This window comes from Cervus canadensis, chromosome 1 (genome assembly GCF_019320065.1).
Source record: "Cervus canadensis isolate Bull #8, Minnesota chromosome 1, ASM1932006v1, whole genome shotgun sequence".
In the NCBI taxonomy this organism is placed as follows: Eukaryota; Metazoa; Chordata; class Mammalia; order Artiodactyla; family Cervidae; genus Cervus; species Cervus canadensis.
In genome coordinates, this window is record NC_057386.1 from 33,717,698 (window position 1) to 33,735,219 (window position 17,522).

Below are 17,522 nucleotides of genomic sequence, written 5' to 3' on the forward strand. Positions count from 1 at the left end.
GGCTCAGTGGTGAAGAATCTGACTGCCAGTGCAGGAGACGCAAGCGACACAGATTTGATCCCTGGGTCGGGAATATCCTCTGGAGAAGGAAATAGCAACCTGCTCCAGTATTCTTGCCTGGAAAATTCTGTGGACAGAGGAGCCCCGGGTTACAGTCCATGGGGTTGCAAAGAGTTGGACATGACTGAGCATGCACACACATCCAATTATTCCAGGACCTTTTGTTGAGAAGACTAATCTTTTGTTGAAAAAACTGTCCTAAATTACCTCAGAATCTTTGTTCATGATCAATTGACTGTATATATGTGGGTCTATATCTGTACTCTATTCCTGTGATTTATACATCTATCCTTATGCCAATATGCTGCTAGCAACCAAGCACACACACTATATATATGTTGCTATTCCATAAATTAACATATATTAATATGTAATAATAGAGTAGGTTATCAGCTTGATACATCCACTGTAGAGTGCCGTGTTAACCATTTGCCTAATGATTTTACTAGTTGTTATGGCTATTACCTAGATCTGTTGTTTCATCAAGGATTACAAAATGGTGATGGTCTGTCCTTGCTTTTGTACTTATGAATTGTAATTCTTCTATTCCAATCTATATTTAACAGAAGAAAGGGATTAATCAGGAAGAAAGTGTGCAGTCAATTTTTTGAAGAGTTGGTGGCCCAGTGTAGCCAAGTTAGGTGGTATGGAAAGAACCATTTGTAAAAACCTGGGGTGCTTTTGGGACTTCCCTGGTGATCCAGTGGTTAAGACTCCATGCTTCCAATGCAGGGGGTGCAGGTTGGATCCCTGGTCAGGGAACTGAGATCTCACATGTTGTATGGTGAGGCCAGCCAAAAAATAAAAGTAAGACTTGGAGTGCTTTCCAAGAGGATCCCCCCTCTCCTTCCTAGGTGGATGCTGGTTGAGCCACAAAAAGGAGGCTGCCTTGTGCTGCTTCCTGGATATGAGGAAAGTGTGGAGAAAGAATTCTTGGGATAATTTGAGTTACACCGTCGGGAGATTGGGGAGGTACACAGAAAGGTACCTGATCTTTGCTCTTTCACTTTTCATCCTTTTCCTCATCTTGATTCTGGAGAAGCCAGAGCAGTATAGGTAGGGGAGAGGAAGGAAGGGAAAAACCAGAAAGAAAATATTTAAAGTTATAGACTACTCCCTTCATTTTCCTTTTTGTAGGGTTTCTGAGTCTCACACCTGAACTAGGAGGAAGTGAATATACTTTGAATTGGATGAGAAGTGCAAATTTAGTAATAGATTAGACTAGGCCTTTTAATATCTGAAATTATCCTAATTCCAACAGCCAAAATAACACAAGAGGCTATAGGATCTCAGCTGCTACTTATACAAGTCTATTCAGTTTGTGAAAATTCACTGGACTATATATACATGATATATATACTTTTCTATATATATATCTTATATTTTGATAACAATTTAAAAGAAAGCTACAGGTGGTAATATAATCCAGAGGTCCAGAAGGGAGATGCTACACAGCAGGTCTGAGAACAGTGGAGGGTTAAGAAGAAAGAGATTTGGGGATTCGCTGGTGGTCCAGTGGCTAAGACTTTGTCCTCCCAATGCAAGGGGCCCAGATTCAATCCCTGGTCAGGGAACTAGATCCCATATGCTGCAACCATTAATAAGAGTTCTCATGCTGCAACTAAGACCTGGCACAGCCAAATGAATAAAAATAATTTAAATATAATAAAATTAAAAACAAAATGGGATTTATATATGCATATTTGAAAATAATTTTTAAAATTTATTTTTGACTGTCCTGGGTCTTCTTTGCTGCACAGGCTTTCTCTAATTATGGAGAGCAGGGGCTACTCTTTAGTTGTGGGGTGTGGGCCTCTCATTACAGTGGCTTCTCTCGTCACGGAGCACTGGCACTAGGGCCCCACCACTGGGCTCAGTAGTTGGGCATCCAGGTCCCAACAACAGGCTCAGTAGTTGGGCATCTGGGTCCCGACCACAGGCTCGGGAGTTGGGCATCCGGGTCCCGACCACAGGCTCAGGAGTTGGGCATCCGGGTCCCGACCACAGGCTCAGGAGTTGGGCGTCCGGGTCCCGACCACAGGCTCAGGAGTTGGGCGTCCAGGTCCCGACCACAGGCTCAGGAGTTGGGTGTCCGGGTCCTGACCACAGGCTCATGGGCTCAGTTGCTCCGCGGCATGTGCGATCTTCCTAGAGCAGAAATCAAACCTGTGCCTCCTGCATTGGCAGGCTGATTCTCTACCACTGAGTCATGAGGGAAGCCATATATAGATACATATTTTTTTTAAAAAGGAATAAAGAGATTTTTGATTGTGTCCTATTGAATCCTGCCCTTCTATACCAGTGTCAGGTTGATTATTATCTGACCTTCTATTGTGTCCAGTCTGATGCAGTTAGGCAAATACCAGGAATCTGTGCCCTGCTGGGAAATTCTATCATGAAATTAATGGAAGGGATTCCACATTGGGGAGTGACATTCTGAACCATTCACTGAAGTTTCCATGTCAGTAGATTGGAGGAGACCAGTGGATTAGGCAATATGGTCAAGAGGCTGTGAATGGAAGTTGGGGGTGGACTAGAGCACTGCATGGTGACAAGGATTAAGATTACATTTAGTTTTGAGTTTCCACCAACAGTACAAGAAGGTTCCCTTTATTCCACACCCTCGCCAGCAATTGATACAGTTACTATGGAGAATAGTATAGAGATTCCTTAAAAAACTAGGAATAAAACTACCGTATGACCCAACAATCCCACTGCTGAGCATATGCCCTGAGGAAACCATAATTTAAAAAGACACATGCACCCGTGTTTATCGCAGCACTATTTAGAGTAGCTAGGACATGGGAGCAACCTAGACATCCATCAGCAGATAAGTGGATAAAGAAATCGTGGTATATATACGCAATGGAATATTGGACTTCCCTGGTGGCTCAGAGGTTAACGCAATGAAATATTACTCAGCCATAAAAAGGAATGCATTTGACTCAGTTCTAATAAGGTGGATGAACCTAGAGCCTATTATACAGAATGAAGTAAGTCAGAAAGAGAAAGACAAATATCATGTATTAACACATACATATGGAATCTGGAAAGATGGTATGGATGAACCTATTTGCAGGGCAGCAGTGGAGATGCAGACATAGAGAACAGACTTGTGGAAGGGAGAGGGAGCCGGTGGGACGAATTGAGAGAGTAGCATTGAGACATACATATTACCACATGTAAAATTAGATAGGCAGTGGAAATTTACTGTAGGACACAGGGAGCTCAAACCAGTGCTCTGTGATAACCTAGAGGGATGGGGTGGGGTGGGAGGTGGGAGGGATGTTCAAGAGGGAGAAGACATATATATTCCTACAGCTGATTCATGTTGATATATGGCAGAAACCAACACGATATTGTAAAGCAATTATCCTCCAATTAAAAATAAGTTAATTGTAACAAGATTACATTTATACCTTCAGCCCACACCTCTCCACCAGGTTCCCTGTACACAGTTGCCTGATGTGTATCATCTTTTCAATATTAAAAGACCCATCAGCCTCAACACATTCAACCTGAACTCATGATCTTCCTCCCAAAACCTGATCCTATTCCAGTATTCCCAACCTCTGAATCATTTTCATCAGATATTAGTTATGCATGTCAAAATCTAGAAGTTACTCTTGTCTCCTCCCCTTTTCTAAGCCTTGTTGATTTTTATCTCTTAAATGTCTCTTGAATTCTTTAGTATCCCTGCATCTCCATGATCTTTTCCCCTGTTGAAGTTGTCTGGGCTATTGCAGCAGGATCCTAATTTGTCCACCTTTGCCCACCCCCTCTGACCTGCATCTAGTTCATTTACCACACCAAAGCCAATTGATCTGAATTATTTAGGATTCTCATGGCTGGATCCATTCCCAGAAGGTTTTCATATGTTTTGGCTCCCAGTGCTTCTAGGCTTATGCCCTGCTATATGGATGACTCTGCTGTCAAAATATTGGGCGCCAAAATCACCACAGACAGTGACTGCAGCCATGAAGTTAAAAGACTCTCCTTGGAAGGAAAGCTATGACAAATGTAGACAGCATATTAAAAAACAGAGACATCACTTTGCCAACAAAGGTCTGTATAGTCAAAGCTATGGTTTTTCCAATAGGCATGTATGAATGTGAGAGTTGGACCATAAAGAAGGCTGAGAGCCAAAGAATTGATGCTTTCATCTGTTGAAAGAATTGCGGTGCTGGAGAAGACTCTTGAGAGTCCTTTGGACAGCAAGAAGATCAAACCAGTCAATCCTAAAGAAAGTCAACCCTGAATATTCATTAGAAGGACTGATGCTGAAGCTGAAGCTCCAATACTTTGACCATCTGATGCGAGGAGCCAACTCATTGGAAAAGACCCTGATGATGCTGGGAAAGATTGAGGGCAGGAAGAGAAGGGGATGACTGAAGATGAGTTGGTTGGATGGCAACATCAACTCAGTGGACATGAATTTGAGCAAACTCTGAGAGATAGTGAAGGACATGGCAGCCTGGTGTGCTGTAGTCCATGGTCGCAAAATTTGGACATGGCTTAGAAACTGAACAACAACAGTCAACATATAGATGGTGTTTCAAGGCATTGGAAATAGATGAGCTTTGCCAGGATGGTTATGTGAAGAGAAGATGGCCATGGTCAGAATCCTGACCCAGGGGGCACTGCCTTCACCTGTTTGCTAAATATGGAAATAGCCAGGATGCCAGGAATCAATCCAGCCTCCTCCACCCAAGAGGGAGTGTCTAGAATATTTGACCAAATCAGGAAGTCTGCCCCTTCCCCATTTTTTTCCCCTCCTCTAAGCTTTTTTTTTTTTTTGGAAAAGACCCTGATGCTGGGAAAGATTGAAGGCAAAAGGAGTAGTGGGCTGCAGAGGATGAGATGGTTGGATGGCATTACGGACTCAATGGACATGAGTTTGAGCAAACTCCGGGAGATAAGTGAAGGACAGGGAAGCCTGGTGTGCTGCAGTCCATGGGGTCGCAGAGTCGGACACAACTTAGCGACTGAACTACAAGCTTCTTCTTCTGTGAGGCTTTGGGGCTCTGAGTCACCCGAAGGACTCATTTATCTATTGCTCTGCTCCCAATGCCAGGTTTCTGGGAATTTGACCTCCCCCAATCCTCAGGTTCACACCCTTTTCTTGAGTGAGGTTGATTGCTTTAGAGATAAGTACCTGACTGTGGCTGGCCAATCCTTCCCAGGAATTTGGAAGTAAGGCTGAGACTTCAGCTCAGACTGATGAGATAAACAGGACTTCCGGTGTCTCTGGAAGCACTCTAGTCCCTGATTCCAGACTCTGAGGACCAGTCAGATCTCTGCCCTTGAGTTCTGGGGCTAACTCCAGGTCCTTAAAATACAATTTCCTTCGTAAATGTAAGCTGGTTTAAGTGGATTTGTATGACCCGTACTCAAAATACTCCTACTCTATGACTCTCAGGAAACACTGTTTAAATTCCTGTTTATAAGCAGAAAAACTCCCTGACATTAGTCATAAAATTGTTTTTTTTTTTTCCTTTCTGGAGAAAAAGATGGCGATGACAGACTATATATTAAACAAATAACCACAAAGTTCTACCCTCCTTGCAAAAGATAAATGTCGCAACAAAGGAAGAACTTTGTTGCAGAATTCCTACTTGAGCTCTTTGAGTATAAATCCTGTTCAGCTTTGCTTCAGTTCAGTTCAGTTCAGTCGCTCAGTCGAGTCCGACTCTTTGCGACCCCATGAATCGCAGCACGCCAGGCCTCCCTGTCCATCACCAACTCCCAGAGTTTACTCAAACTCATGTCCATTGAATTGGTGATGCCGTCCAACCATCTCATCCTCTGTCGTCCCCTTCTCCTCCTGCCCCCAATCCCTCCCAGCATCAGGATCTTTTCCATACTTAAACTTAATTGTTGCTATTCAAGAATAAGAGGGAGTTTCCCTTGAACCTGCCCTGCCTGCCCCCTGCCCCTGTCTCCAGTAACAGAACAATTATGGATAGATGTTCACATGTGGAATTAGATGGCTATCACTGCTATCATTTCCATCTGTTAGAAGGATTTACCATCTTGTTCCTCCTGAGTATGGGGGCAACCTTCAGGAAGGTGGAGCCTCAAAAATACTGGAAGGGTTGGGGGGAAAAATGTATCTTAACAGTGAGGGTTAAAACTTGTGTGGAAATTGTTGAGTGTCTCTTAGTTCTGATTTGTTGTTATTGTTCAGTCACTAAGTCCTGTCCGACTCTCTGCAACCCCATGGATGGCAGCACGCCAGGCTTCCCTGTCCTCCACTATATCTGGGAGTTTGCTCAAATTCATGTCCACTGAGTCAGTGATGCTATCTAACTATCTCATCCTCTGCAGCACCCTACTCCTTTGCCTTCAATCTTTCCCAGCATCAGAGTCTTTTCCAATGAGTTGGGTCTTCACAACTGGTGGCCAAAGTATTGGAGCTTCAGCTTCAGCATCAGTCCTTCCAATGAATATTAAGGGTTGATTTCCTTTTGGATTGACTAGTTTGATCTCCTTGCCAGGGACTCTCAAGAGTCTTCTTCAGCACCACAGCTCAAAAGCATCAATTCTTCGGCACTCAGCTTTCTTTATGGTCCAGCTCACATCCATACATAACTACTGGAAAAACTATAGCTTTGACTATACGGACCTTTGTTGGCAAAGTGATGTCTTTGCTTTTTAATATGCTGTCTAGGTTTGTCATAACTTTCCTTCCAAGGAGCAAGCATCTTCAAAGAAAATAATGTTGGAGTATAATTTAATAACATGAAAATATGGTAATGATACATTAAGTGAAATACATAAGTTCAAAATGGTATGTTCTCATTGTGTTGCAATTTGTGCAAGTGATGAAAACTCAACTAAAAGTGGCTTCCGAGAAAGAAATGTATTGATTCATAGTACTAGAAAGGGCGCATAATACCTCAGGCAGGTTGGATCTGGGCACTCACGTCATCATGAGTAATCTGTTTCCATCTCTTAATTCTTATTTTGTGTTGGCTTCACTTTCACATAGACTCTCCTTGAGAGCTGTTAAAGAGGGTGTATTAGTCAGTTTTCTCCAGATAAACAAGAGCCAAGGGGACCCAGAAAGCTGATGGTGTAATTCAAAGGCGGACAGCCAGAGAGCTGACAGTGTCGATTCTAGGCTGAGTCTGAAGGCCCAAGAACCTGAACTGCTCAGAGCAAAAGATTGAAGTCCTGACTCAAAGGATCAGGTGGAATGTGAATGCAGCCTTCCTCTACCATTTTGTTCTATTGGGCTCTCAGTGGGTTTGATGAGCCCCACCCACACTGGGGAGGGCCGTCTTCTTTCCTCAGTCCACTAATTCAAAAGCTAATCTCCTCTTGGAACACCTTCAGGCACACCCAGAAATAATTTGTAGCTAGCTGTTCTGGGCACCCCTGTGGCCCAATCCAGTTGACACATAAAATTAACCATCACAAGTCCACCCCCTGTTAAGCTGACGGTCATATGTATCTCCTTAAACCATACTAATCTTCAAGTAAAGAATAACAAAGGTTTAATTCCACCGGACACAATACAACTGAAAATGCACTAGCCCCTTCCTCAGAAGAGGAGGTAAAGCCCCTGAGTGATGTTTACTCTCCTTGTTATCCTCTATCTTAAACTGTATGATGTAGAATTAACAATGCTTAAATACTGTGATCTCAAGTCAGTACATCTTATGTTGCATGCTAAGGAAATAAGAGAGGAAAGAGAAGATAACTTACACACAATCATAACAAAATAAGAAGGAAACCTCTATGAGTTAACAATCCTCATTTCTCTGACTAGCCATGTGGCTGGTATTGATAACTACCTTCTACTCACTGAATTTTTGTTGAGTTTATTTCCTACCTTCTGGCGGGCAAGAGTCTTCCCAAGTGTAGAGTAGTTGCTGCTTCTTGCTCACTAGTGCTCTAGTCACTAGTCTGGTTAGGATATGTCAGTGCAGTGCACCAGAGTGATAGCTTGTGGAAAGGAAGTGTGTGAGGTGTTAGTCTCTCAGTCATGTCCAACTCTTTGCAACCCCATGGACTGCAGCTTGCCAGGCTCTTCTGTCCATGGGATACCAGGCAAGAATACTGGAGTGAGTTGCCATAAAGGGATAAAATTCCTTTCTCCAGGGGATTTTTCCGACCCAGGGATTGAACCTGGGTCTCCCACATTGCCGGCAGATTCTTTATGTCTGAGTCATCAGGGAAGCCCCAGGGAAAGGTGATCAAGATTCCTGTGAACTAAATTATGACATCAGGCTAGAGAGGTAAAATATCCCTGAGGTAGGACAGTAAAGGTCTATTATTGGCAGTGCCACCTAAAGCAGACTGCTTGATGAGGCAAAGAAAAAGGCATTTGCCAGATGAGTAGCTGCAGGTGAGGTGCCAAGAGATGTGTTACTTTGCTCAAAGAAACCACCTCTGGTATGGTAGCTGCTATCAGAGTTATCACCTGGTTAAGCTTATGACTGTTATTCTCTAGGACCCACCTGTCTTCTGCATAGACCAGAAAGGCAGGTTGAATGGGCGTGTGGTGGGAATCAACACCCCTTTATCCTTGACATCCTTGATAGTGGGACTGATCTCTGTGATGCCTCCAGGAATGCAGTATTGCTTTTGGTTTACTACCTTCCTACATAGAGGCAGCTTTGGGGGCTTCCACGTGGCCTTTTCTACCATGCTAGCTAGCATTTCACAGTTCAGGGAACCAGTGAGGGGATTCTGCTAGCTTCTGAGCATATTTATTACAATTAAGCATTTTGGAACCAAGGAAATAACTACAAGATGGATTCAAGGGCCTCTGAACCTTTATTAGACAGACCTGAGTTAAAACTCCATTGATCTCCTGTCTTACATTAGGCTCTCCTCTGACTGGTGGGTTGATAATGACAGTTTGGGTCTCCTGGAATTAATTTCAGTTCAGAGCCAATGCCCAAAAGTCTTGAAAGGTCTGACTGTTTCCTTTCCACCAATGCACAGTTACTCTGGTAATAGCTATTGGTCCCCTTAGGGGAAGGCTGGAAGAAAGATCAACAGCATAAATTTGGGGTAGCATACCAGGGTCCTTCCTCAAGGGGACTGGCCTCCCCTTCATTCAAGGGGTTCTGGGTCTGTAAACTGGCTCAAGTCTGGGAACTGACTGTCGAACCATTATTCTAGTTATATTTTGTTCACTTGACCTGGAATTCTTTTGCTTATACAGATCAAGTTTAATAGGCTTCCTATCTTTTTCACTTCTGGAACACCATCATCAACCATCCAACTAGGTCAGCAAGAGTCTGATTAATACTTCTGATTACTACTTTGACTCTGCTATCTGTTATGGTAATCAAGCCCATCTTGTCCTTGGGCAGTTGCGTGCTACCACTTGGCCTTCGCCATCCTGGAATCCAGTTACTCTTGTCGCCTTTTGTTGTTGTCGTTTATTCACTAAGTCATGTCTGACTGTTATGTGACCCCCTGGATTGTAACCCGCCAGGCTCCTCTGTTCATGGGATTTCCCAGGCAAGAATACTGAAGTGGGTTGCCATTTCCTTCTTGAGGGAATCTTCCTGATCCAGGGATAGAACCTGGGTCTCCTATTCCCATAGCCTTTAGGTTTCCCAGTTCATTGGCTGCAGTTCTCACTGGGAGGTCTGGCCTATAGCGAAGAGCAATTTCAGAGCTCCTCCAGGCTCTGAGGAGGCTCCCCTCACAAGTTTACTTCTCACAGTAGCGGTGGTGCTGTCTTCCAGACCCTCCCAGGTGGGTAAGCCATAAATAACAGATCCCCTGTAACATTCCCATCTCCCTAATCCTTTGAATCCTTTCCTCCACATTCAACCAAGGCGGGTTCAGCATTTCCAATTCAGTCACTGCGCGCCCCCGCTGCTGCATTTTGGCCCATGTTTCAGCCAATCAACCTGTCAGAGCCCTTTCTAACTTCCCAAGCTGCAGACTAAATGCAGAATCTCTGCTTAGTGAGCCCATAGCAATAAATTTGGCCTGATCAACTTTATGTTCCTTCCACTATCATCTTATTATCCATTCCTACATGGTCCCCAGATTTTTATCTGTATAAATTAGGGAATCTTAAATTATATATTGTTATAAATTATATGTGAATACAAATACTAGAAAGAGATTTATTATAAGGTGCTGGCCCATGTGATTATGGAGGCTGAGAAGTCCCATAATCTGCCGTCTATAAACTGGAGACCAAAGAGAGCTGATGGTGCATCAAAGGCTGGAGAGCTGGGGAGCGGATGGCATAGGTTCTAGTCTGAGTTTGAAGGCTTGGGGACTGGGAGTGCTTGAGGGCAAATTAAATAGTCAGGCAGAGTGCAACCTCTTCACACCTTTTTGTTCTAGTCAGCCCTCAGTGGATTGGGTAAGGCCACCCACATTGGGGAAGGCCTTCTGCTTTACTCAGCCCACTCATTCAAATGCTAGTCTCTTCTGGAAACACCTTCAGGGACCACCCAGAAATAAGGTTCAACCTGGGCATCCAGTGCCTAGTCAATTTTACATAAAACATTAACCATCACAGGAGGCTAGTAGCAGCTCTGGGATGGTGTTTTATCAATTTAATAACCTAATAAGAAAAGAGTCTTTCCTTTCAAATCATTCCAGTAACAACCCCAGTGCTGAATCTCTTTGGCCAGGCTTGGATCGTGTCCTCCTTTCTTCTAAACTGTTATTACATAATAGTAAAATTTATGGAGTACTAATTATGTGTCAAATCATAAATGTAAGTCTGAGTTTTCTATGATTAGTTGTGTAACCTTGGACAATTTAGACTTCCCAAGCTTGAAAAGGCACTTAATCAGTGTCCTCTGTATTATTTTACTTAATCCTTGACAACCCCAATAAAATAGATTCTATCATCATCCTCATTTAAGTGATGAAGAAACTAAAGCCCAAGCAAGTTAAATGTATTATTCAGGACAAAAGAATTAGCAAATGATAAGTCCACTTGTATGGGTTGAAAATGTGGGTAGAAGCAAGTTCCCTGCAAAAGAATCAGATGCTGCTTCTGACATTGAAGGTAAGAGTTAAAAAAAAAAAAAACAAATAGCAAAACTGTTATAGCCACGCTTTCCGGGAAACAGACTCACTCAGAAGGACAATGCAGATAGTGGAGTGCAGTTTATTACGCCGGCGGGCCCAAGGCAGAGTCTCCTCTTAGCCAAGGACCCCGTCCAGCATTTGTGAAAATCTTTTATACCCCATGCGTACGTGTCCAGACCCAACACCTACCCCATGTGTACGTGTCCAAACCCACCACCTACCCCATGTGTATGTGTCCAAACTCACCACCTGCCCCATGTGTACGTGTCTAAACCCACCGCCTACCCCATGTGTACGTGTCCAAACAGTCAATAGTCAATAAGCCCGCAGTTACATTCCAACCAGTTAATAATCAATAAGCCTGTGATTACATCCTGATAGATACGAAAAAAAGTTTATGACCTGTCCGGAGACAGGGGTGATTACGGTATGCTTCCTCTTAGGCAATGAGTAGCCTGGATGTGATCTTCAAGATTCCCCTGTCTGGAGGGGGTCTTATCCTTCCATTGTCGTCCCCACAGGCACTAAGCAGAGAGTTCAGAGTCCGCTGGAGAGGCAGCCGAGCACGGCCAGCATGGACAGGCCTGAGACGGAGTCCAGGCCCTATGAATTCCTTCTTCAAAACAACCACACAGGGTACAGGGGTATAAATACTTTAAAAATCTCTCAGTAATAAATTCCTAAAGATAAGAGAATATATCAAATTCATGTTATAAGAACCCATATGCATGCTCACTCAGTCGTGTCCAACTCTGTTTGGCCCCATGGACTGTAGCCCACCAGGCTCCTCTGTCCATGGAATTTTCCTGGCAAGAATACTGGAGTGGATTGCCATTTCCTTCTCCAGGGGATCTTCCTGACCCAGGGATCAAACCCGAGTCTCCTGTGTCTCCTGAATTGGCAGGCAGATTCTTTACCACTGAACCACCTGGGAGGTCTGTTGTAAGAACAGGATTATATAATTATAAATATTAAGAGAATAAAAAAGAGCCTTAAAAATTAAGGCAGGATAGTAGACCTGAAAAATGTAATAGAAGAGTTAGAAGATAAACTTGAAAAAATCCTGAAGAAGATGAAGAGATGGATAGGAGAGTAAAGATGAGAATATTAGAGTATAAGCTTGGGAGGTTCAATATCTGAATAATAGGAGCTCTAGACAGAGAGAACAGAGAACATTTAAAGGAGGTAGTCATCGATGAAAGTGAAAGTCGCTCAGTCATGCCCGACTCTTTCCCACTGTATAGTCCATGGAATTCTCCAGGCCAGAGTACTGGACTGGGTAGCCTTTCCCTTCTCCAGGGGATCTTCTCAACCCAGGGATCAAACCCAGGTCTCCCACATTGCAGGCAGATTCTTTACTATCTGAGCCATCAATAAAACAGTACAGAAAAATTTACCAAGGACATGAGTTTCCAGACTGAAGGGTCCTTCGAATGCCCAGAAAAAAGGATGAAAACAGTCCCACCCAGCCAGACACATCATCATGAAATTTCAGGACACAGGGTCAAAGAGATTTAAAAATCTTTGAGAAAGAAAAAGAGATGGAGATCAGGAATTAGATTTGGCTTTTCATACTTCAGTGAATAACACTGGAAGCAGCAGAGCAATGCCTTCAAAATACTGAAGCAGGGACTTCCCTGGTGGTCCAGGAGTTAAGAATCCACCTTCCAGTACAGGAAACTTGGGTTCAATCCCTGGTTGGGGAACTAGGATCCCACATGCTGAGGGGCTACTGAGCCCACATGCCACAACTAGAGAAAACCCATTCACCACAATGAAGACTCAGCTCAGCAAAAAATAAATAAATAAATAAAGCAAATTTTTAAAAAATATAGAAGCAGAATGATTTCCAACCTAGAATTCTCCACTTAACTAAATTATCAGTCAAATTTGAGGATAAATAAAGACATTTTCAGATAGGCAAGATTTCAAGGATGCATTTCCCTCCCATGCATCCTTTCTGAAGAAGCTACTGGAGGCTGTGCTTTTTGAACAAGAGAATAAACCAAGAGGAAGGCGTGCATGCATGCTCAGTCACTCAGTCGTGTCCAACTCTGTGTGACCCCGTGGACTGTAGCCCACCAGGCTCCTCTGTCCATGGGATTCTCCAGGCAAATATACTAGAGTAGTTTGCCATTTCCTCCTCCAGCATGGAATACCATAAATAGGAATCTGACACGGGAGAAAGGTGAAAGGAATCTGAGGATAATGGGCAATCTGAGGATGACAGCTGTGTGCTAGATGCGGAAGGAAACAAACTAGACTGAAGCTGTACAACCCCAGAGAGAGACAAAATGGTGGAGGGCCACCACCACTATTGCCCCTACCCCCACCCCCACCCCCACTCTCATACAGACTTTTAAATCAAGGACAAAATGCCCAGAGAGTCTGGCCCAAATTTTTCTCTGAACTTCATCAACCCGCTGATCACTCTTGCATGCCGTGCTGCCTGACCTGCTGTGGATAGTGTCTAGAAATGCTCTGCTTTGACCTCTTGGAAGAGTTGGAGGGCAAGTCCTGGTGAACAGAAGATACAGAACAGCCTTTCCTTCCGACTGTGTCCTGGCCGAACACCTAAAACCTGGCCCATGCTGCGACACTGCCTCATGTCTCAACGGTGCTGAGCCTGATGCCTAGTGTTACTCATCGTCTTACTCAATGATTTTCCCATAAAAGTCTCTTGTAAATGCTCAGGGAAGCTGAAGCCCAGACAATGACCCAGAGACAGTTCAGTTCATCTCCTTCAACAGTTGAAGCATCACCCTTTCCTTACCCTCCTTCACTGGTTCTTGCTACTCAAATTTCCAGAACTAAGTCATGTTTAGGGATGAATATCTAGGTGGAAAAACGAAGAGAAAAAATGATCAATGCAGAAGTCATCACAGTGTTTAGTGCTGGGAGGTAGAGAAGAGACTGCAACTGAGGAGTAAACAGAGACTTTGGAAAGACTGGCTTTGTTTTATATCTCAAACTTAGTGGATGGTTGTTTACACTATAATTATACTTAGGTTGCATGAATGATTTTATCCCCCCTTTTATTTGATGATGCATTTTACAACAAACCATTGAAAAAAATCAGGTGCTGTTTATAAATACGGAAATGAATGGGGACAAGCACAACTAAGAGATATTCATCAGACCCTTTGAAAAATGAAAACATCTGCAAAGAGAAAAGATAGGGGACATTTGTGTCTGGCTCTTTCTGTTACAGGGGACAGAGACCTGCTTAATTTATTCATTTTTTAAAAACATTTACTGAAGTATAGTTGATTTACATTGTTGTGTTAATTTCTGTTGTACAGCAAATTGATTCAGTTATATGTATATGTATATATATATATATACATATACATATATATAAAGAACATTTTTCATGTTCTTTTCCATTACAGTTTATCACATATAGTTCCCTGTGCTATACTTTAGGACCATTCTGTATATAATAGTTTGTGTCTGCTAATCCCAAACTCCCAATCCCTGCTTAATTTAACTCAAGAAAGGAGTGGGGGTTTTTTTGAGTCTACCTGTGGCATGACCTGGAGTGATAAAACTCAGGAAGTTTTTCACTCTCCTTATAGGCATCTCTGTGTCCCTGACTGTCTGCTCTGTTCCCTATTGACTACATAGTAAACCTCCCCCAAATTCTTTAACTTAAAACAAGAATAGCCATTTATTTATTGGCTCATGATACAGTGATTTAGGAAGGGCTTGGCAGGGACAGCTCATCCTTGCTTTGTCAGGTGGTGGCTGGGTCAGCTTGACTGGGGCTGGAGGCTGATGCTGGCTTCACTGACAAGTGTGGCTTCTCAGCTAAGGTGTCTATAATAGCTGGGAGCTGGCTGGACCAGTCTCTCCAGCAGGGCTTCTTTACATGGTGACTCAAGGCTCCAAGAGGAATAAAGCAGTCAAGCACCTTCAGCTGTAGGTCCAGAGCTGGCACTGTGTCACTTCTGCTGCATTTCTTTGGTCAAAGCAAGTTCATATCAGAAAGGAGAAATAGACTTTACCTCCTGATGGGAGACGTGGCGTGTGCTTATGGAGATGGGAAGAATACGTGGCTGCTGTTTTTCGAACAGTACCACGTAGCGTTTCTCCCACCACATAATTTTGATTTGCATATGATTTTAGTTTGTTGGGACTTTTTATTTTGTTTTTGTTTTGTTTTTGCCCTTGTAGCATACGGGATCTTAGTTCTCCAACCAGGGATCCAACCTGCTGCCCTGCCGCAGAAGCATGGAGTCTTAACCACTGGGCTGTCGGGGAATTCCCTAGTTTGTTGCGCTGGACTTCCCAGGTGACTCAGATGGCCCTGGATCAGGAATATCCCCTGGAAAAGGGCATGGCTATCCACTCCAGTATTCTTGCCTGGAGAATCCCATGGACAGAGAAGCCTGGTGGGCTATAGTCCATGGAGTCACAAAGAGTCAAACGTGACTGAGCAACTTTCATTTTCTTTCACTTAACTCCAGCCATGTTTTTCTGTCACCTACAACTTTATTGCTAACTAGCAGTTTCTTTTTTTTTTTTTTAGTAATCTTTTTAATTTTTCATACTTTATTCCTTATATTGATAGGTTAAGAAAGTGAAATCTTCCTAAGTACTGATTCATAGATAATGTTTATAAGTGGCACACAAAACATTCAGTTTCACAAAGAGTAGTATCCAGTGATCCCTTTAAATGCTGTTTTAATCCTTACTTTAAGCTTAATGCAGGAATAATACAATGAGCTAAAAACACACAAAATTTGTATATCCTGAACTACAAAAGTGGTTTCCATGGCCACACATGGTTTTAGTCAAGTACACATTTTCACAATAAATAAATACTAACATATATGTTAATAAAACACTACCCCAAATGCTTACCTGCCATCAACTTTTTCAGCAATGCCATTCCTGCTACTGAAAGCACTTTCAGAAGTTTTAATCTAACCTGGGGAAATGAATTTTTTAAAAACCTGATGAATAGTATATTATAAACCCCAAAGATGTTTAATCCAGTAAGTCTTCCAACACAGAAATATTCATAGGAAATTTTTAGTTTCTCAAAAAATAAAAAATTAAAATTAAATCACTCTTGTTATCTAAAGAGTATTAAAACAAATTATCTTAAGACAAATAAACACTCCTACAAAAGGCTATATTTTCTAATATCATTCTCTTCTTAAAAGAAACCTAAACCAGTTCACTATCTTTTAATAACTTATACTACTGCAGTCTAAAAGCTTTAGAAATACATGAAACACATCTTAGCTATCAAAGTCAAAGGTTCCATTTAGATTTCACATATTAAACAGCTACAGCACAACCTACAATGGCCCAATATAATTAATGGCATATATAAATATTAATTTACCATTGACATGGTCAAGAGGCAGAAGAAACTGAATGGTCTGCAATCCAAAGATAGTTTGACTTACATGTGGTCATTAAAATCCAATAAGTAATTCAAGTATGGTAATATAATGGCAGGCAATTAAAGGCTCATATATCACTTTAAAATTGAAGGTGTGAAAATAAAGCCTGAAAACTTTGTGGTTCTCCGTTTTTCATTCACATGGTTAGGTATCAGGACCTTACTGTGGAAAATATAGTTACTAAGTATGGCTTCCCCAGAAGATAATGAAGCTTCAGAAAGTACAATAGGTGTCAAGATCCATAGTTTGCTTCATCAAATGCTTTTCTAGCGCGTTTCAAATCATCATTCATAGTAAGCAAGTCTTTAACCCTAGCAAACTTTCTTGGCTCCTTTCGAATCAAGAAGATGATATCTTCAACTTGTACCCGACCATGACTTCCTCCAATTGACTTTGCCTTATGAGTCATTTTGGTGATGAACTCTATGACAAGGTCTTCAAGAATATCTACTGATTCAGTATAAGGATTCTGGTCATCTCCAAACCCATACATCATACACCTTAATTCTTTAGAAAAAACTCTCTTTCTTTTACTCTGTTCACCTTCTGCGCCTCCTCCAATTTCTTCATTTTCTTCCTCAAAGGTGGGATTCTCTTCTTCATCTGCCATCCCACCAGCCAGCCACTTCTGCAGTGCACCTACCTCCCTTGGAGCTAACAGTTTCTTTTAATGCTTTTAGGTTCAAATTCCTAAGAACTGATTGGTTCAGTTCATCTTTTTCACCTTATTCCACTGGCCAAAGCCTAATTTTTTCCTCAAGGTTTTAGTTTGAAAACCGTTCAGTTTTTGGAATAATCGCACATATAGTACATTGAAAATCAATAGACCCTTTCCTTAGAGTCACTGATTTTATCATTTGCTACATTTACTTGATCACACTTTCTTTCTCCATGTATATATGTATGCAGTCAGTTGAAGATATCAAATACTTTGGTGTATATCTCCTGAGATTGAGGGCATTCTCCTGTATAACCACAGTCAAACAGTCACACTCAAGAAGTTTAGCAATTATATACAAC

At 42.3% G+C, this 17,522-nt stretch overlaps 1 protein-coding gene across 1 annotated transcript; it reads right to left on the bottom strand.

Moving 5' to 3' along the window:
* Positions 1-16,734: 16,734 nt before the first annotated feature.
* LOC122446371 (transcription initiation factor TFIID subunit 13-like) lies at positions 16,735-17,112 on the bottom strand. Its single transcript, XM_043476488.1, has one exon. The coding sequence runs from the start codon at positions 17,110-17,112 to the stop codon at positions 16,735-16,737; it is 378 nt and encodes a 125-aa protein (XP_043332423.1).
* Between the last annotated feature and the right edge of the window lie 410 nt (positions 17,113-17,522).

Excerpts from the sequence above, each read along its gene's own strand:
- LOC122446371 (XM_043476488.1), bottom strand. The coding sequence starts at position 17,112 with ATGGCAGATGAAGAAGAGAATCCCACCTTTGAGGAAGAAAATGAAGAA.